Source organism: Diospyros lotus, chromosome 9 (assembly GCF_014633365.1).
Source record: "Diospyros lotus cultivar Yz01 chromosome 9, ASM1463336v1, whole genome shotgun sequence".
Classification (NCBI taxonomy): domain Eukaryota; kingdom Viridiplantae; phylum Streptophyta; class Magnoliopsida; order Ericales; family Ebenaceae; genus Diospyros; species Diospyros lotus.
In genome coordinates, this window is record NC_068346.1 from 14,191,475 (window position 1) to 14,212,589 (window position 21,115).

The following is a 21,115-nucleotide window of genomic DNA, read 5'->3' on the forward strand; positions in this document are numbered from 1 at the left end:
AAAAAAAAAGTATTTTCGGGTTTGAAACGAGAAACAATTTGCGTTTTGAAAATGATTTGGAAACGCGAAACAGCACCTCTTATGCATTTTCATGCCTTAGTAGGTTGATCTTTTAAATATCAATTTTCAATCATTAAAATTAATTCTCACTTATCTTTTGAATAATCTAAATCACATTAATTTTCAGTAATCAAAATCACGAACCACAATTTTATTCTATTATTTACATTAAACAATTCTTATGTTGCTCTACGAGAGGTGTGAGATCTACACACTCATCCTCCATAAACAACATCAAGCAATATAAGAATTATTCGATACGAACAACATAATATGTCGATCAAATTCAACCTTCTCTCACTCTCTCTTTCATCCTATTCCAAGAATCAAATCCATCTTTCAATTTTATCGAAATTAAATGGCCCAAAAAAAGTATTTATGAATTTAGATAAATAATTAACATATATTATTTTCTTAAAATATGCACTTATTCTATATTATTTTGAACTTCTAAATAACCTCATTTGTCGCTAAAAATATTATATATTTATTATAAGAAACACAAAATATTTAGCATCAGCATATAAACGAAGAACAAATAATCTTAAGTAATTTTCTATGAGATTAAATTCAATATTCAATAATAAATTGCTAACGTGCCAAATGAGTTTTAACATAATCTACTAATAACCTAACGAATGTTTTTTTTTTTAAATGAAAATAAGGACAGGTTGTAAAAAAAAAAAAAAATTAAACAACGAAATTTAAACTCTTTTAATATATTTAAATTTTAAAATAAATATTTAATCTTATGAAAAATATGGATAAAACAGAACAAATATATTTGTATTAATGAGAAAAAAGATAGACAAAAAAATAAATGAAAAATAGTTAAATATGATATTAATTATAAGAAATTTAAATAAATCCATGTATATTCTCGTTAAAAGTATATAATTAATTATTTTGATTAAAAGATATAAAACATTAGATCAAATGATGATGTAATAAATTTAAACATCTTACATATATATAATTATCATACAATTGATATAAAATTGTATGAATTATCAAGACTACCCATAAAATTGCAAAGAGCGAGCGTAAGGAGGTTATTTTTGTAAGGAATTAAACATTGAATATACCCCAAAAGTTTAAAAGAGACGACCCATAAACTTGATATGATCCAACTCTATTATTTAAAATTAATCATAATTCTCAGCCAAGAAAAAACAAATAGTCATAATTATAATTATGTGAAGAAAATATTACTAATGAGTTTCAAGTTAATATATAAAGCGTTTACAGGGACAAACAGGTAAAATTAGCGTTTCCAGAATAATAATAATCAAAATTAAACTTAAAGAGTACTATCCAAATCCAAACTCAATAATTAAGGTTAAAAACTGTTTACTTCATCAAACAAGTTTTGACTACAAGAACCTGTACCACTTACACACACACACACACACACACATTCATATCATTCACGTAGGAGGACTGTTACACTAAGCACAACCAGATTGGCCTGGCCTCAAAATCACTCCCAAGAAATCTAAAATTACCCACAATACCAACAATTCAAGCCTTTAATTCCCGCATGCTCAGTCTCCTCTACCCAAAGTTAGCAAAAGCAAACATTTTTGTAAAAATAATATATTCTACACAAATTCAGCAAAGCAGAGAGGGAGAGAGCAAAATGACCAGGAGAGAGAGAGAGAGAGTCAGCCAGAACATCATCATCCCTCTCAGGCACTTACTCCTCTCCAAGTGCATAACACCACAAGAAAGAGAAATAGAGACGGTACCTACTACCTTAAAAACCCATCAAAGAATCATACCCACAAGTTCTTGCCATTACCACAATTAAGCATCTAAAGGTCTAACTTCCCCCACTGTATAAGCACAAGTTAAATAGTAAATTCCACAAGAACAGCATAGCAACACTCAAAAAATAAAATGACAGAATAATAAAGCACTTCATAACCTTGACTCAAACTCAAGAAACGCAACTCTTTCTAGCCCTCTCTCTGTATCAGAGTTGCAACATTAAGTAAAAATTCAACATCCAAATCCATATATAGCTGGGAAGGTGTGAATTCAGAACTAAAAGATACAATATACCGAGCAAAAAAAAAAAAAAAAACTAAAAAACATTCACTGAGGTGTACCCAATTTTGGGATTCTCTTATGCTGCACAGCATGAGAAACAATGACCAGATAATAATAACACATGAACCCTAATCACAATATATTGGCATCAACATTGATCTCAAAGCACAATGTTTTCAAACTCAACTTCCTGCTTTTGAGATTGTGTGATCAAAGAAAATATCGTGCCAGAGTTTTGGGGTTCAGATTGGCAAATAACCCACCCAAGAAACAGTATAACCATAATAATAGACTCCCCACTCATAAAATCAGGACAAAAAGAAGAAAAAGAACATCCTCTTATACGTTAACCAGGGTCATTCCCAAGTTCAGCTCAGGACTATGACCAAACAGTTGCGTGGTGGAGGAGCCCCCTACACCGAACAAGAAGTGGCAGGCATACATCTCCTAGACAATCTCCTAAGGAAAAGCTGAAGGCCCCTGCAGCATTATGCTTTTCCAGGACGACACACCATAACAGGAAAGTCTGTTCTGGTAATTTTAGCAGCATGTATCTTTAGTAATTCGAATTTGAGATTCACACATGCTAACAGGGATTATCACATTGCTAGGCAAAGACCTTCTCAACAAAACGTGCCAATGAAGGCACATATACAGAGATTATCTTCTTTGACAAAATGCTTTTCTTCTCTCTTATGCCTTAGCTTATCATTCCAACTCATCACTCAGACGAGCAATAAAAATGCCATAAATTGAATAAGGCGTAGAGCAGCTGTTATCATCCAAAATTTACAGCAAGACAGTTACCAAAGTGTCTCATCTAAATATGGGCACAACATTACAGATAGGCAAGCAAGTTCACTGTTAAAGTTTAAATTAATTTTTCAAATTAGGTGCCAATACAAATTTGCTACGTTGTGTCTGGCAATTGAAATTTTGTGATATTAATGAATTTTGTGATATTAATGAGATTGTTAAACAGCACAATTGAAATATAACTGCTTAGGGTATGCTGAAGTAAGAAAACAATATGTAGAGCAGCACAGAAAAGGTAAAACAAATAAAGATAATCGACAGAATAAAATGTTTTAAATGTAGAAAACTGAAGATAGGTTAATACTGTTTGGTAGAATATTGAAACCCATATGATAAGATCTACTGTGGAAACCCCAAGTTGACATAGATTATCCGTTTCAGCGTGGAACAGCTCATACCAGCTAGCTGTGAATGCAAATATATAATCGATCCAGCATGGCTATGATGTGAGTGTCATTTTACTGGTAAAATTTCTAAAATCTAAAAATAATTTTCTATTAATAACTAACGAAAACATCATATCAGGCTCATAATAAATATTACAGTAGAATAAAAAAAAAAGGGAAAAGCACAAACAGAATCAGTAGGTAGTTAACCTTGGAAAAAATCTATTTTTTAATAATTAAAAAAGGCACTAGATTAGTGGATGGCAAAAGCGGGCAGAACTCTGTCAACATAAGCATATAGAAAAAATATATATCCACAGCCCATTCAACAAACAATCTGGTAGAAGAATGTCAACATAAGTTAACATTTCAATCAAAGAGCATCTAGGGCCAGCATAAACATAAAAAACCCCTTGAATGGAAACAAAAGATAGAACCAAAAACAAAATAACAACTATAATGTTATAAAATATTGACCCCCAGAAATATCAAGCAGTACCGAGCATCAAAGATCAGAAGCAAACCAGAACATAAGTTGTACTGTTGTAGAATGATCAGGAACTTCATTCCAAAGCATTAGCAGGACGTAATGAGGAGAATGATACGGTCAAGCGGATAATAGAAGAATCTGTACCACCATCAAGAATGATATTGCTCATCTCCACCAAAAGGAAGACCACAAACTAGAAAGTTGAATTTACATGGAATCTGAAACTCAAAATTTTCACAACCCTACTGAATATAGGAATCATGGAATGCATACAGCAAAATTGTCCCCAATCAAAACTGCATCTTGCGCTTTACATGATCCAGATGTAATACATTTGAAGGAAGAACCATCGAGAAACAAAAACTTCTCGAGTTCAGCAATGACCACTTACAATTGAAATGGTGAATCCAAGTTACACAGTACTGATAACTAACAAGACTCCCAACAGAAAGAACAAACATATTTTGATACAAGAGATCAAACATTTACAAGCAAGGACCTCATAATTTTTACACAAATTGTACAGAACACTGATGAGACACAGGTCATCATCAGTAGCGAATTTAATACAACAAAACCAGTTCACAAGAAGAAAAAAGTGATCTGCACGAACACTGGCAGGGATTGTGGTTGCATCCAAGCACTTAACTCCTTTATCCTTCACTTATTCAAAAGTAAAATAATTGGATACTTTTAACATTTTCTTCCAGGAGCAAAAAAAGTGCTTTGAGGAAAAGAAATGAGAGGTAATATGTTTAAGCCTTCTTTAGCAAAATAGCAGACCAACAGATTTTCAGAGAAATCCAGGGAAAGCAGCTCACATAGCCCATCCTCCTTGAGATAATCAACTTAGGCTGATTCAATCACAAAAAATATAAAGCTGCCAATTCACTCCCTGATGACGATAAAAGAATCCCCATGTCAAAAGTCAAAAACGTAATAATGAAGACTTTGCAATATGCCAACCACTGATTGTCATGAATAGAATATTACAAAGAGCATTGAATCATGAGTTGATATCAAGCTCTATATAAATTCCATTGATATTATTAGGCATAATAGACACTTTTGTCAGCCATACCACAAGAATGCATATTTTGAATTCAGTCCTTAAATCAAAGGTAGCATGATACTTTAAATTTGTAAATTGTAAGGAAACAAGATCCTAAGAAAGGCTTTATCAAGTTGACACATCCCACTTAATTTCTGACATTAATGAACCATCAAGCTATAATGCATCCAAAGTATGCTGTGTCAGTTATGACAAGTGCCAACATAAAAGACCTAGTTTTGATGTTTTATATTTGTTCCCAAACACTTTATGCATGATGGGGTGATGGAAATCTTTGCAAGGATCATGTGACTTTCAACTTGTACCTTCCCACTTTTCCACATACATGCATATATGAAATCCATATAAATGAAACATGGGCCCACAAGGTCTATATATGTCGATGATGTTTGTCCCAATGTACAGTTGCTTGCAAGGAAGCGTATATCTTATACTTCATACCTCAAGCGCTCCTCACTAGTACCATCAGCGGTTTTTTCCACGACTAAACAAACTATGTTAATTCACACATCTATTCTTCACTATACCCCTTCCAAGTTTTCTTGTCCTTTTGTCCACAAAGGATTTGAAGATCCTCAGACGGTCCAACTGAAGCACATAAGAGAATGGATGCCAAGCTCAAGAAATTCCTACCAAAACCAAGAAGGAGGCTACTAGTTCTACACTCATTATAGAAGAAAACAAGACTACATTAGTGGAATTGAGAAGATTGAGATTCTAAAGACAGCAGAGGAAAGGTCCACCAGAAAGAGCAATGCAAGTTGGGCATATTTCAACTGGGTGTTCAATCAATGACTAGCATTCAGGTTAAAACAACCGCTCATTCTTCATTGACCAGTTGCAAAAAGAATAAAGGACAGATGGCAGATCTAAGAGGTAATAAGAGCATAAAATTCTTAGCCCTTCCATTGCATAGACCTCAACAATATATCTATAATACAATAGCTACTAAAGCTAAACAGCACTGTCAATACACATTGACCTTCCAGCACATAAAACTCACAGAAAGTATGTTCAAAGACTTGTAAGAAAACATGTTTCAACAAACAAAAAGTAACTGATTCCAACTGAAACCAGATACAGTTGAAAATCTAAGATCAGATCAAAGCTGCAAATCAATTTAAATATTTATAAACAGTAGAGTTGTTCAAGTCGAGTCTTAAATTACTTGTCCTGCTGCAGATGGAAACCATGGCAATCATAAAACACATGGACACTTGAATTCTCCACATTCTGAAGAAAAAAGAGACACTTAAACAAGCATCTCGCTTACTTCAGTTATTTTTTATTTTCTAGAGCAAATTTTAACAAGGAAGAAATATTCAACTGCCATAAATAAGTCAAGAGAGGCAATAAAAGCTGAATAGTCATTCTCCTGGACCAAAACAGATGAAAAAACTAGTAGCTATTTAACAAAGAATGTATTCCTCTTGGCTGTTCACAGAAGATTTCCTCATAGCCTGCCATGGCAGACCAACCCAGAATAAAACTCAGAAATTCTGTTTTCAACTTTAAATGCCCCAAAGTAAAGTCCATTAGGGAATATTTTAACAAATCAACGAGAAAGAAAGTAATTTATAACGAAAATGGTGATTTAAAAGTTGCAAGCGTACTCCAAGTGGGTTTCACTCAAATCAAAAAGGTAAAACAAAATTCATGTACACATGTATGTATGCATAGACACACCAATACACACAGATTTAACACTAACAAAACATAATAGAAATCTTTCCAACCAAAGAAACAGAATTGAATTTCTCTGCTTCTAACTGATCTCACATAGATTCAAACATTTTAGTGGGCTAAGAGTATAAAGGAAACTGCAACAGTCATGAAAATATTCCAGGCTGATCCATCTACCAGTAGTTAATTATTTCACTGAGCAGAAGGGAAAACCATAAACACGGAGAAAATAAAAGGAAACCCAACTCAAGCAATCATGTAAAATAACAAAAGGTTTCAGGATCCCAAGGTCAACTAGCCATGAAGAAGAATTACTCTCCCAAAATTAGTGCAAGAAATACCAACAAAAGGAGAATAGATATTTCGGGGTATTAACAGTCCAACCTCCGAAGCATAATCCACTTAGTAGGGCAATTATAAGGAATAAAGCATCTTAGACTTCACTGCAAATGTTGCATAAAATTAGGTCTTAAGGCAGTAAAAGCAAACAGGAACTATTTTACTTTGACCCACACAAGCAGAACTTACGTTTTCAGTCCAGAAGCTATGCTCTGCATGTGGGGCCAATCAAACCAGAAATAGTGATGGTAGATGCATTCTAGCAACCAGATGAAGAGACATGGAGTAGCGAGAATACTAGAGGCCAGATCAAGAAGGACCTCTCTAAGAAGAATCAAATACTTGATTCTGTCACTCTGATGGAAGGCGTCTCCGCTTCCCATAATCTGCATCCCTTGATCGTCTGCGATCATCTTCTGGCATAGCTTTAGACCTACTTCGAGATCTTGACGAAGATTGTCCCCTGTCACGGTCATCCTCGTAGCCCATGTCACGATCTCTTTGCCGCTGGTCCCGGACCTCCCTGTAACTATCCTTCTCCTCCCTGTACCTGTGATCTCGCTCATACCGGTCCCTTTCCATCTCCCTCTCATCCCGATGCCTTTTCTCAGGATTTCCTGACCATTCACGTTCAGAACCACGTTCCTTCTCCCTGGAAGCCACATTTGACCTTACTTCCTTTTCATGGCTACCCTCTCCATGTCCATATTCAGAAGCACCATCTTCGCCACCATAACTTGACTCTCTAGTCCTATGCCCATATTCTTCTCCTCCCCACCCGCCCATGCTTGTGTCAGTCCACATTCCAGCATGATGCCCATCCATTCCAGTGGGCCCCATTGTCCCCATTCCATTACCAACCACTCCTCTGCCAAAGAAGGCAGGATTGAGATGAGGAGCCACCCCAGCAAGTCCCATTGCATTAACAGCTGGAAATGAAGGAAGCATCCCAGGAAATGGAGGCCCTAAGCCCCCGTACCCTGCTCCTCTACCCATATATGTCGGATCAAAACCAGCACCCATCATACCCTGAGGAGGCATCAAACCGGCAGGAGGGCCGCCAAAAGGGGGACCTGCAAGGCCTTGCCCATATGCTCCTCCACTAGCACCACTTCCAAGAATAGAAGTGTTTCCAACCATGTTCTTCGCTCCCATAGGCCCACCTCTTCCCCTCATGGGTCCACCCCCAGGACCTCCTCGTCCCCACCCCCCTCTCCCGTAATTCCTCCCTGCATCTCCACCAGGTTGATTCATTCCACTACCTCTCCCCACCCCATCATTCACGGGCCTCCTTCCCTGTGACTGAGACTGAGGCTGGACTTGGTTTTTGTTCATATAAGAAGCAGCCATCTGTTTTATGGTTTGTGGAGAAGCAAAGGCCACTACACAAGCTCTCCCATTAAAAACATGACCATTCATTCCTTCTTTGCATGTAGCTGCTGCAGATGGGTCATAAAATTCAACTTGGCAATAGCCTTTTGATTTGCCACTAGCTCTCTCATCAAAGAACTTAATCTCTTTTACCCTTCCATATTGTGATAGCACACTCTCGAGCTCTGCATCAGTAGTCCACCAATGTAGTTCTCCCACAAAGAGCATGGTTCCTCCATTCTCCAAAGCCGGTCGGCTAGGATTTTCATTAACCACTGGACGGTTCACATTGGCATTAGGATTCATGCCCACCTGATTAGGTGGTATCTGTGGAACACTTCTAGGACCAACCGTGCTAGGGTTTGGCAATGGAGCAGACTCGGGGACCATTTTTCCTGACATTTTAGTAGAATCAATCCCCAATTTGTTGGGGATAGGTGTTGGCCCCCGAAATGCCATATGTCCTACTTGAGCACCATCAGCTATCCCCTGAACCATTCTAGCTTGAGCAATATCAGTAGTTCCCACTTGTCCCCTATCAGCTGTCAGCCCCCCTTTTGACTCAGGAGAAAGGATCCCAGGATTTGAATGCTTCCCTTCAGTTGCAACCCCATGAACACTTGGCTGCTGAGTTCCTGCAACTTCAGCTCTAGTTTCGGAAAGACTAGTGTTCTGTGTCTGGAATCCCCCATTACCCACACCCGGTGTTGGCCCTGGTGCTTCTGAACGCTGCAGCTGCAAGAAGCCTTCTCCAACATTAACATCATTATAGAGATCATCATATTCATCGTCTTCACCTATCATCTCATCGTCCGCAAGAGCAGAAATTGCTCCACTTCCCTGATACTGGATCTTTTGAGCCCCTCCATACTCTTCATCTCCAAAATCTAATTGCTCTTCAGCCGCTGGATCCATTTAGGCCAACTCAAAATTAAATCAAAGTACCTGACTTTCTCCACCTATTTAGAAACAAACAAAGAACAGCAGTTCCAAGTTATTTCCTACTCAAAATCAACTGAAAGCTGAGCGAGAGAGAGATCCATCTGACATTGCACAGTAGAAACATAGATAACAAGATCATCACCAAGCTCACAGCACCTAAATGAGCTTTCCACGTTCAAATAGCACAACATAGAAACCGTTAATAATCATAAAGGAACGCAAAATAACAGAAGTAGACAAAACTACATATATAGAAGGTCATTAACCGAGAAATCTTAAACCGCCCTGAAACAAGAGAAGTATAGAAGTCTACTTGCAACAAAGATATATATCTATATAACGCCCTACCATATACAGCCAAGCACCGTACAAGAATTTCCCCAGATCCATATATTTCCATACACCCATCTGATGAAAACAACAAATTGTCAACACCCGCATCCTAATAACACCAAAGAGACAAATTTCCTGTACCCACAGTGGAATTTCACAAAATACTCATAAATCACGAGAACCCACGAGAGGAAAACACCAGATAATTGCACGTTTGAAAGTAAACTCAAAACAGGAGCAAATTAGTACATAAAATTACCACGATCGAGGAGAAAAAGAACCGAATCGCAGCGCGATTGCGTTCTTACCTTCACCCGATAAACGCAGGCAGGCAAGTAAGCGAGTAGGTTTTGCCCTCTTTCTCGCTCTTCCTTAGTTTTCTACTGTGGTTGTGTCGGAGACTCGGCGGAGTCGTCTTCCAAATATTAAAGCAATAAAACCCAAAAAATGAAATAAATATTTGGAAGGGGAAGGTTGATCATTTAAATATCAATTTCCAGTCATGAACATTAATTTCTAATTATCTTTTCAGTAATCAAAATCAACCCACTTCCCCTCTTTTGATCATATTTCAGGGATCTTTCAAGTTCATCCAAAAAACCTAGAAAAGCATCTATGAATTTTGCACTGCCCACGATTGGGTAAGCTTTTTTTCCCTGTTAATTGCATTGCAGTTACTAGTAATGACTTTTTACCTAATTTTTTAGATAAAATAATTAAAAACCCATATTATAGTATTGCTACGGTGTTCTTTTTGTATCTAAACGGCGCTATGATGAATTTCTTTTTTAGTTATAAATAATAAATATAAATAAAAAAAAAACTTTTTTTATTGTAATCGTATTTGGGGGTCTTGGGATGATATCATCATAGGCCGAATTAAGTGAATTGGAATTAGGTGGTCAAGCCTATTAGTCTCCGGGGTTTAGGAATTCACTTTGCTGGTTTGCTAATTAGACAACACTTGAGAAGTTGGTTAATATTTTTATCTGTTATCTACATAAGTTATGGGTAAGTGTTGTTTGAAGTAAATATTGTTAGAAAATCACATTTTGGGTAACAATAGAATTGTGGGCTTCTTTTCTTTAATAAAGTTAGTGAAATGTATTGATTCTATTTGTCATGATTATTGGTGACGTATTAGACATGGGAGTGTGGCATAAGAGTAATTTGACATATGAATTTTTGATGGGTTATTTGTAATATTACGTAAATTAAGTTTAACCGTATAACATCTATCTAATTTAAATGGTAGTCGGAATTATATCTCTTCATTTCAAACATTTATCCTAAAAAATATTTTATAATAAATTGATACAATTCACATTTCAATGTTTGTTCACGGCCTAGACCATCATGTAACAACATTCTATTAAGAGCGAGTACTCAAAAATCAGTTTGGTTTACATGTTGCTATAGCCCCAGGGGTCTTTTTTGGGCTGCATGTCGACATATATGGAAGACTAGGTGGTGGTGTGCAATTATTAGCCATTAGGCGGTTAGTTCTCAGGGTGTGAGGCTTGGGCGCTAGCAGTGGATTTCAGTTTTAGGATGGCCTGAGATATTTAGGTTGTTTGTGGGTTACTAATCAATTAATACTTAATAGCCCAGTGTGTTTGTGTAATTTTTCAAAAGTCCAAAAATTTTTTTAGTATATATCGAGAATAGTTTAAAAAAAAAAATAACACAAGTTAAATACTTTTTGAATTGAATATAGATAAACAACTTTTGGATGAAGCGTGTTTGATTTAAGAAAGCTAAAATAGGTGATTTTTGAAAAATTCGCGTAGACCCATTAATCTAATCCTTTTTATCGTTTAATACAAAATGTTATAGTTCGTAAGGACTCATTCCTCCTGAGTTAAAGGTGAATGAGGTTGGTTTTTGTTATTTACAATGATCGCTAGTGGGATTATTTGAGATCATGTTTGGGTTTCTGGTAAAATGGCTGAGAGTTTTGTATTGCATGATGGTCTTTATTAACTTTTGTATTGGCAATCTTAACTTAAAAGATTCATTTCGGTCTGATTTCAAAGTAGTTATTCAGTTGGTGAAATAAAATAGATAAAAGTCATGTTTTAGTGTTTTTTTGGTAACTAAAATATACTGTAATAATTTTCAAAAAAAATAATAAATAAATATATAAGAAAACAATTTTACGTTAATGCGCATAACCAACACTGAATTTTGAAGGAATAGTAATATAAGGATCGATTTTATTATAATTTGTGTTTTTTATTCTTTGTTTTACTATTTTTAGAATATAAATTAAAATTTTGAAATATTATTATCCTTTATAATTTTCAATTGAATAATGATTTTTTGTCACTTTCATCCGGCAAAAGCAAAGTGGTTATTTCATTGCTCAGATTTTCATATCGACCCACAATTTTAGATAAAACAACAATATTTTTTTTATTTTATCTATAAATTATAGATTTGACAAAATAACTTGAACTCGTAAAAATTTATCCTACTTTGGCTTAGTTGGGGGTTAAAACTATTTGATTAAAGTTAGGCCAAGTTCGAGAATAAATATATAACAATATTACCTATTTTATATATTTGTAAATAAATATATAAAAATATATGAATATATAATTAATATATTTTTTATTGATTAAACAAATAAGTCATTTTGAAATTATGAAACATTCCCAATAAGGTGAATTCAAAAATATCATTTTCTATTTTATTTAAAAAATATAAATCTATGCAAATACGATCTGAAATGCATTTTTCTATTTGCACGTGTATAAGAGATATACCCTTCTTTTTTTTTTTTTTATTTGCACATTAGATGAAACTAAAGATTTGTTGTGTAGTTATAGGGGCAAATTTATGAATCTATGTTGGGAAAGACTAAAATTTTAAAAAATTAATGTAATAAAATTCTTATATAATTAAAAAGTCAGTATAATAAATTTTCACTAAACTTGTGCTCGACGATATTTTAAAACAAAAAATTCATCTACAATGAAAGTTATACCTATTGTGAGTAGGGTTGGCAATGGTTCGGTTTGGTTTCGATTTTTGCCAAAATCATAACCAAACCAAATTTAAATTACTAAAACCAAAACCAAACCATTACCCATTTGGTTTTAAAAATTTAAAACCATAATCAAACCATTCGATTTCGATTTAACCATGGTTTTTTTAGTTTAATCCATATCAACAAACAAAGACAAATAGCATTCATAAAATTTTTTAATAATTTCACAACAAACAAAAATAAATTCTAATAAAGTTACCTTACTCTTGCATAAAGTTACAAAACTTATTAGATATAAAATCACATTTCCAAACCCACAATTGTTAAAATCAATAAATTAATGTGCATAATTAAATTGTAATTTAAGCTAAAAAAATTAGTTACGAAAGTTAATATCTTTATCAACAATATTAATATATTCTTCGTAAATTGATGCATATCCATCTGAAATGAATAAGTCAACTCCATCTAACAAACTTATAAATATAAAAAATAAATTAATATGAAGAGAGATAAGGCAGAGAGTGAGAGGCAGCGAGGGTGAGAGAGATCGAGGGCGAGCGAGAGCAAGAGGGGCCGAGCCCTAGCGAGAGCAAGAGAGATCTAGCGAGGGCGAGTGAGAGCAAGAGAGATGTAGAGAGCGAGGGGGATTGGCAAGCTCGCGCAGAGGAGCAAGAGAAATGAGGCAGAAAATGTGAGAGAGATTGAGGGCAAGCGAGAGTAGGGGCCGAGCCTTAGCAAGAGCAAGAGAGATTTAGCGAGGGCGAGCGAGAGCAAGAGACATGCAGAGAACAAGGGCGAGGGCGGGCGGACGAGCGAGAGGCAGTGGGGGTGAGAGAGAGTGAGAGTGAGGTTGAGAGAGGAAGGAGAAGAGAAGGGGAAAATGGTTTGCAAGCAAGGTAATTGGGTTGGGATGGGCTAGCCTCAGGTGGGCTAGGTTCAAGTGGGCAGGGTTGTATATAATATATATTATATATACATATTATATTATATATATAATATATTATATATATATATTCGGTTCAGTTCGGTTACCCACCATTCGGTTCGGTTTCGGTTCGAGTTTTGGTTTGGTTTTAGTGAAAACCATAACCAAACCATACCCATTGAAATAGTGTTCGATTTTTTCCCGAACCAAACCATTACCCAGTCAAACGATTTTTAACCGCGTTGACCGGTTCGATTTCGATTCGGTTCCCCACGATTTCGGTTGCAATTGTCATCCCTAATTGTGAGAACAAGTTTTCTTTCAATATAAAGTGTCATACAACCAGTAAGAAAGTCATATTTCATTTGTTATGAAATGTCATCTTTAAAAGTTTTATTGTTGAAAATAACCGCTTAATAGTTGCAGTAGAAACAAATAATGTTAATACAAAACAAATCAATCTAGTTATCATAATGTATATATCTAACATTTTACTCTCGATCAACTCCTGGCACAATTCAGCAACTGTAGATACGTGAATCTTTGTTCAGGAATAATATCATGAACACAATACCATAACTCATATTTCAAAGCACGAATATCTTGAGTGCTCAAATTTTCAGGATATAAGTTCTTTACAAGCATACAAATATTATCACAATTGAATGATTCAAATGATTTATTATTAAATTGTGTACTTAACTCTATTAGTACAAAATCTATTGCTTCATTGAAAACATCAAAATGATAATAGTGCTCAACTGTAGTCTCATCACTACAACAACCAATTAGATATGAAGACATCATTAGCTATGTGAATGTTGTGCGTCAAACAAAAACATTTTACTTCTTGAAGAAACTCTTCCCAACCTTATTCTCCCAATTATTAAAGAATAAGTTTCACAGTAAAAACATATTTCATAACAACCAAAATGTAACACTTTGAAATTTTGGAGACAATAATAATTATCAAATTTTGGTATTTGAGGAATTAAGGTACCAAAAAATGTAGATAATAATAATAATCATAATAATAATAAAGGAATAAATCAAATTAACTTAATTTAAATTAAATTAATTAATATGCTTATATGTATATATGGTGGTGTGCGTGAGAAAGCTTAAGGAAGCTTCCTAAGTGTTATCTCTGATATTTGGAATGAGAGAGTTGGCCGAGAGGGGGAAAAAGCAGAGAGTGAGAGATAGAGAAAGTGAGAGAGATGAAGAGATTGAGAGAGGGAGAGATGGGCGGCCAGATGAGGCGTGATGTAGCGGTGGCCAGGAAGCTGGCCAAGTGAAGCTTGGCCATGGCAACCGAGTGAAGCAGCAGCAACGACGAGCTTCGAGATGTCGCGATAGAGGTGTAGCAGCTGCGACCGAGGTTGATGGCAGAGTCAGTTTGCGGTGGCGCGAGAAAGCGGGCAGAAGCAAGCGAAGCTGCAGCCATGGCCTCGAGCTTCGCAGTTGAGCGAGGGGGCGATGCGGGCAGCAGCGTGCGGCTGACGGTGGCAGAGGCGCCGACTGGTGGTGGCGCGGTGATTGGGGGTGGTCAATGGTGTCGCCAACAAGGTAGGTGGCGGCGGCTGGTGGAGTTCGGCCGCGACAGGCTGCTGCTGGTGCGCGCGCAGGGGAAAAGGCACGAGGAAGAAGAAGAAGAGGAAGAAGAAGAAGAAGAGAAGAAAAAGAAAGGAAAAGAAAAATAAGAAAGAAAAAATAAATGGGTTTTGGGATTATTTTGGCATGCAAGGGAACCAGGTATGTGGGTAAAAATTATTAGAGGTGTTATATGTTTGATAATTTTTATATGGCTAAATTATTCGTGTTACACGGTTAAATTTACTTAATGTAAGTTATTATTATTTATTGTTAAGAAAACGTTTTATTTCGCAGCGGGAGTGCAATAAAGGCAAGAAATGGTCGTGTAAAGGTAAGCTCCTAACCCTCTCCTCCTATTCTTTAATTCTCATAAGAGACTCTGTGGTTTCTTGTATTTTATCCTCTCCCTTACTCTAATTCGGCGTCTAGCATTATTTATTGAGTTATTATTCATTTGTTTTAATTTAAATTAAATCTGGGACTTTTAGAGTTTTATTTGTTATGTGCCTATGGAGATTTGTGTTGTCCCTAGTCCTTTTAGAATGATGCCGAACCTGACTTGGGGACTAGATTCCTAGATGTGCGAGTTTATTTATGAATTTTTTGGGTTTATTTATGGTTCAGCTAGGGCTATCGAGTAGTGGAATAGTGGTCGGCTATTTGGTAATGTTGGAGTATACTATCGTATGGTCCTGATATGGATCGTCGGGTGGACACTCCTAACCACTGACCGTTGACCGGTGCTGGACACTGTTGACTAGCTCTGCCATTGTAACGCCCCGCTTTTTCAGGCGCTACTAAACTAGGACAATTCTGGAATAATAATTTTTTTTGATTTAAAACTACAACTAAACCATATAATTGCTCTTATCCATCCCAAAATCTGCATACATTTATCTTAAAGAGAATCATCATATACATTAAATGTGGAAACTAGAATCGAACTTGACATCTTAACATTGTTCATAAATCAACTCTTACATCATCACTTCTTGAACTTAATCCATAATACAAGGTTATTCACTAATGGAACATAAGTTCTCAACATAACTTAATACATAACATAAGTTCTCAACAAACATTAACCCTAAATAGGGTTATACATTATCATTCCTTAAACTTCAATCATAAATCATATCTTACATCATGGACTTTCAAAACGTTCAGAGAACAAAGTAGCAGAACTTAAATACATAGGCTACATATCATACATTTCGTTAACATTCATTTCATCATGCACTTTGCCAAGTGTCATTTCAGGTCTCATTCATCTTCGTTTCTGCTACAATCTCCATCTGGAATGTTTGAATATTCTAGGGGCAAAACCCAAGTTAGATAATGAATCATCTAAGTAAGCATTCATTTAAAAATTTGCATGCGTGAGTGCAAAATGCAACAATGTCCTTTCCACTTGGCCGTTTGAGCCGACAAGCCTTTAACAACTTTCATACTGGCCTGAGCAGACGTAATAACTTACAAACCGGCCTGAGCTGACGTTGCTTGTCCGTACTCTCAAATATATGCAATGCATGATGGATGGTAACGTTTATATATGTATGCATCTCATCAAAAACATGTCAATGCACCTACGTGCAAACGCATCGTAACATAACATGTCAACATGCCAAAACATACTTTGAAACATACATCATTTCAACATATAGGCATTTCATTCAAACAATAGGGCACGTTTTCAAAAAATATTTTTCATAAATAAATTAAGTTTTGAGAAAACTAGCTTACCTTTGAAATTTGTTTAAACCTCGAGAAGCATGCTTTTAACCTCAAGTGTGCGACTATCTCGATTTACGTGCATCATCTCGATTTACGTGCCAACATCAAAACTCATACAAGTCACTTCAACTTAAGTCTCAAAGCATATTAATCATCATATTTATTTAAATAAGTATTAAAACCTATTTTTTATAATTTCTTGCAATTTCTTTATTTTTTTCCTATTTCTTCCTATTTTTCCTCAATAAATCTAAATTAAATATTTCTCAATTATTTCACTATAACAATTCATAAAATAACTTTCCTAATTTATTAAAAATTTTTAGAAAATTTTACTTACCTTAACTTAACCTCTCGGGCTTTCTCGATATGTGTGCACTGACCTCGAAATGTGTGCCCGACCCATTTTTCTTACCAAGATCTCCGAAATATTAATACATCTATTTTTCAGAATTTTTCTTTATTTTCTTTTTTTTTCCTTTTCTTTTCTTTCTTTCTTTTCTTTTCTTCTTTTTTTCTATTTTTCTATTCCTCCTTCACTATTCACCTTCTTCTTCATCTTCTCTCCCGCGGCTGCTTCCTGCCATGCCCATTTTTCTTCTTTCTTCTTTCTTTCTTTTCTTTTTCTTCTTTCTTCTTTCTTTTTCTTCTTTCTCCTTCCCTTCTTCTTCTTCTTCTCTTCTTCTTCCTCTGTTTCTTCTTCTTCTTCACGGACAGCCTGCAACTCGCGAACAGCCATGCGCGCGCCTTGCCCAGCGGCCTCCCGCCTCGGTTCCGCCTTCGTTGCTTGTCACCGGCCGCCCCAACGGCCACCACCATCGCCCCCGGCCTCCCACGCACAGCAACGGTGCTGCTGGCAGCGCTCTGCCTCGCTGCAACGTCGCAGCAATGGCTGCCATGGCCGCTTGCTGCTCGCTTCCTTCGGCCAGCCTCATCTCTCTTTCTATCCCTCATCCGATCTCTCACTCTCGGACTCTCCATCTCTTTCTTCCCCTCCTCTCGGCCATGCTCTCTCAATCCTCTCATATATTTATATATATATATATATATTATATATTATATATAGGCAAGCCACCACACTTGCAATTTGGCTGACAGGAAGCTTCGTAGAAGCTTGCCACCATCACACCCGCACACACGACAATCGAATCCATCAAGCCGCAATTCTGCCCCCAACGCCTCCATTCGCATGCCATTTCTGTGCGCACACAGCACGCACAGCACACACATGGCGCACACACAGCACGCACACATATATATATAATTTATATTATAATATAATAATATAAATTATACATTTAAATCTCACTTTTTATCTCTATTTCATTTGCCAATTCCATAATTGCAATTTTATACTAAAACGAGAAATTAATTTGCATTACAATACATTAAATCCATAATTAATAATTCTAAATTTACTCGATAAGTACAATTTGGTCCATGCACCATCACTGGACCTTTGTTCATCATAAAACCACTTTAGAGTTGATCGTTATGAAAAATCGGAGCCCCCTAGGGTTCCGTTGATTTTTCAGAAGTTTCCTACGATAATTCGGTATTTCAACATAAAACGAAACTGTATTTTAGCTGTACCGAAAACCATCTCAATTTAAATTTCTTTTACTTCCATAAATCCTACATCGGAATGCTCATCGAGACCATACTATTTTCCATAGCCAATTATACTCCATGGCATTCCATGCAGTTGATTTGGCAATTTATTTTACTATCAAACCCACTTTTCGGTATTTTAATCTCACTTGAATTACGTGACAACCTTATGCCAAAACGGGGTCTTATAGCCATTATGTGACTTACTACATGATTCGATATATTGTTTTATCGTTCATGGTTTGATATGCACATGGGTACGGGATGCATGTTGGGATATTCATTTATTGAGTATGCTTGGACACGGACAATCTAGCTTGGTTAGGTTGCATTCAGCACGGGCATATGCATCGCGTGTGGTTTACTATGTGGGCGGAACATGGTCTGATGTCTGGATGTATGGGCGTCAGTGTATCACGTTGATGTTCACTACGCCATTGCATTTTTATGTGCATTGCATGGTTACCGGTAGTTCTCAGGTCTCGAACGGGAGGACCGTTCCGAGGAAGCCTATATGTAAGCACCCCCGCCCCGATATTTCAACCGCCCGGTCTATTCGAACGAAAGCGCTTACATAAAGGAAAGAGAAATAGACATAAGACCAAAAATACCCTGGCATGCATACATACGAAAAATATAACAGCGAAAGCAAAACAATATACATGCACGTTCACAAGTACCCTACTGGAACAACAAGCACGGAGTATATATATATACACACAAACCCTGTGCCAATGAGTAGGAAATACAAGGGACAACCCGGCATAGTAAAAAATGAGAGTCAGAACTCCTAACAAACATCAGAGAAGACCGGGGCAACAAACTATACACCCTACCGACACGGCTGGCTGCTAGGTGGCGCGGTCCTCGCCCTCGACTTTTGCTTTACCCTTACCTGGAATGATGGAAAGCAAGGTGAGTTGCAAGACTCAGCAAGTTTATGAGGAAATGAAGACTATATATGAAACAGAAGAGGAGATCACCGCAAATATAAACCCACATGTACACACAAGCCATGTGATGCAACAACGCAACAATGTCCCATAATAAAAGCACATACCGGTCATTGGGGCCCACATAAAACACTTGGCACCCAAGTCCCATACCAACCTGTCGTTGCCTTGAAAGGCAACATAGATCTCCAACAAACCTGTGCGCACTGTCCCGGGTCGGTACTCCCATCACCCGTATCCCTATCGGTACTCCCGACAGCCGAGCCATAGGCTCCCTCGGAACGGTACTCCCGTCCGAGAACTAAATACTACCAGTAACCATGCAATGCATATAAAATGCAATGGCGTAATGAGCATCAACGTGATACAAGGCGCCCATACATCAAGGCATCAAGCTATGCTTCGCCCATATAGTAAACCACACGCGATGCATATGCCCGTGCTGGATGCAACCTGACCAAACTAGGATGACCGTGATCAAGCATAACCAAATCATGATAATCCCAACATGCAGCCCGTACCCATGTGCATACCAAACCATGCAACAAGAATAAAACATAATTAGGCATGCTATAATCACATAACGGCAGAGTTAGTTAGCAGTGTCTGACACCGGTCAGCGGTCCGTGACTAGGAGAGACCATCTAACGGCCTAAGATAGACTGTACGACAGTCGCACCGTCACCGAACAACTAATCCTTACCCCCACTGCACAACCGCTCTAGCCAATAAATAACCAAAAATCCAATAATAGTACCCGACAGTTAAGAACCTAGCCCGGGGTGAGTACGACATCATTCTCATAGACTTGGGGGTGGTACAAACCCCCGTAGGCAATCAACGAATAAAACCCTCAAGGCCAGTTTAATAAATTAAATTTTAAAACACACCGTTTTAAATTCCATAATTTATTAACAACTGAAATCAACGAATGGAGGTCAAATAAATTGATATCGAAAGAATCGACAATGAGGGTATAAAGAACTTGCCTTTCCGAAGATAGTCTTAGGCTCGATTTGACCAAACGCGGTCAAAGTTATACAAACTGCAATATCCTAATTATTATTAAAGTTAATAAAATTAGACCCTAAACAAAATTTCAATCGCACAGAATATTAATTACTAGTTTAATTACATACCTGGATAATTAAATCTGGGATTAAATGGAGTTTAGTCCGATTTTTAGCTTCAAATTCCTGAAATTCTCACGCGAGCACGTTGCTGCTTTTTCAGAAATTTTCTTACTACTCAATTGCACAAAATGGCCGCTGAAATCGGCTTAAATTAAGGGCAAAATGGGTAGAGGAGGCGCTGCCATGTGGCAGCGCTGGGGCGGCCACCGCCTCTAAGCGAAACGACGTTGTTTCAGACGTCCAGTGGCTGAATTAATTCAGCCAAAAAATTCCTCCCTCGCGCGTAGCCCCCGCGATTCGAAGCCGAGACCTCGCCCATGCCTGCCTCGCGCGCGCCCACTCGCGCCCGCACGCCTTCTCAACCTATATAGGACTTAGGTTATATTTAAAGTGACTTTTTGGCCTTTCCACAATTCGCACCAGCCACCCCTAACTTCCATAAATCACACTTTCACCCCCTATATTAATTACAATAATGCCCGAAACTTATAAAAAATCACACAATTTAATTTATTTTAATTTTTCTCTAATTCCAGAAATTCCTAAAATAATTAATCAATTACCTTAATTTCTTATTTCCTTAAAATCACATAATTTAATTTTATTTAATCACAACAAATTATT

At 36.8% G+C, this 21,115-nt stretch overlaps 1 protein-coding gene across 4 annotated transcripts; it reads right to left on the reverse strand.

The window, feature by feature from the left end:
* Positions 1-4,055: 4,055 nt before the first annotated feature.
* Positions 4,056-10,081, reverse strand: LOC127809978 (uncharacterized). 4 transcript variants are annotated; one of them, XR_008025319.1, is made up of 3 exons: positions 9,853-10,079; positions 7,088-9,228; positions 4,056-4,699 (listed from the first exon to the last, which is right to left on the reverse strand). XR_008025319.1 is itself a non-coding variant. In XM_052349190.1 (3 exons), the coding sequence occupies exon 3, from the start codon at positions 9,182-9,184 to the stop codon at positions 7,250-7,252; it is 1,935 nt and encodes a 644-aa protein (XP_052205150.1). In that variant the 5' UTR covers positions 9,185-9,228; positions 9,560-9,619; positions 9,853-10,081; the 3' UTR covers positions 6,834-7,249. The 4 variants fall into 4 exon arrangements, 3 of the variants coding, with proteins under 3 accessions (XP_052205150.1, XP_052205151.1, XP_052205149.1); XM_052349190.1 differs by lacking the exon at positions 4,056-4,699 and adding an exon at positions 9,560-9,619 and having other exon boundaries at positions 6,834-9,228; positions 9,853-10,081; XM_052349191.1 differs by lacking the exon at positions 4,056-4,699 and having other exon boundaries at positions 6,834-9,228; positions 9,804-10,081.
* Positions 10,082-21,115: the final 11,034 nt, after the last annotated feature.

Coding starts and splice junctions, on each gene's coding strand:
- LOC127809978 (XM_052349190.1), bottom strand. CDS start 9,184: ATGGATCCAGCGGCTGAAGAGCAATTAGATTTTGGAGATGAAGAGTAT.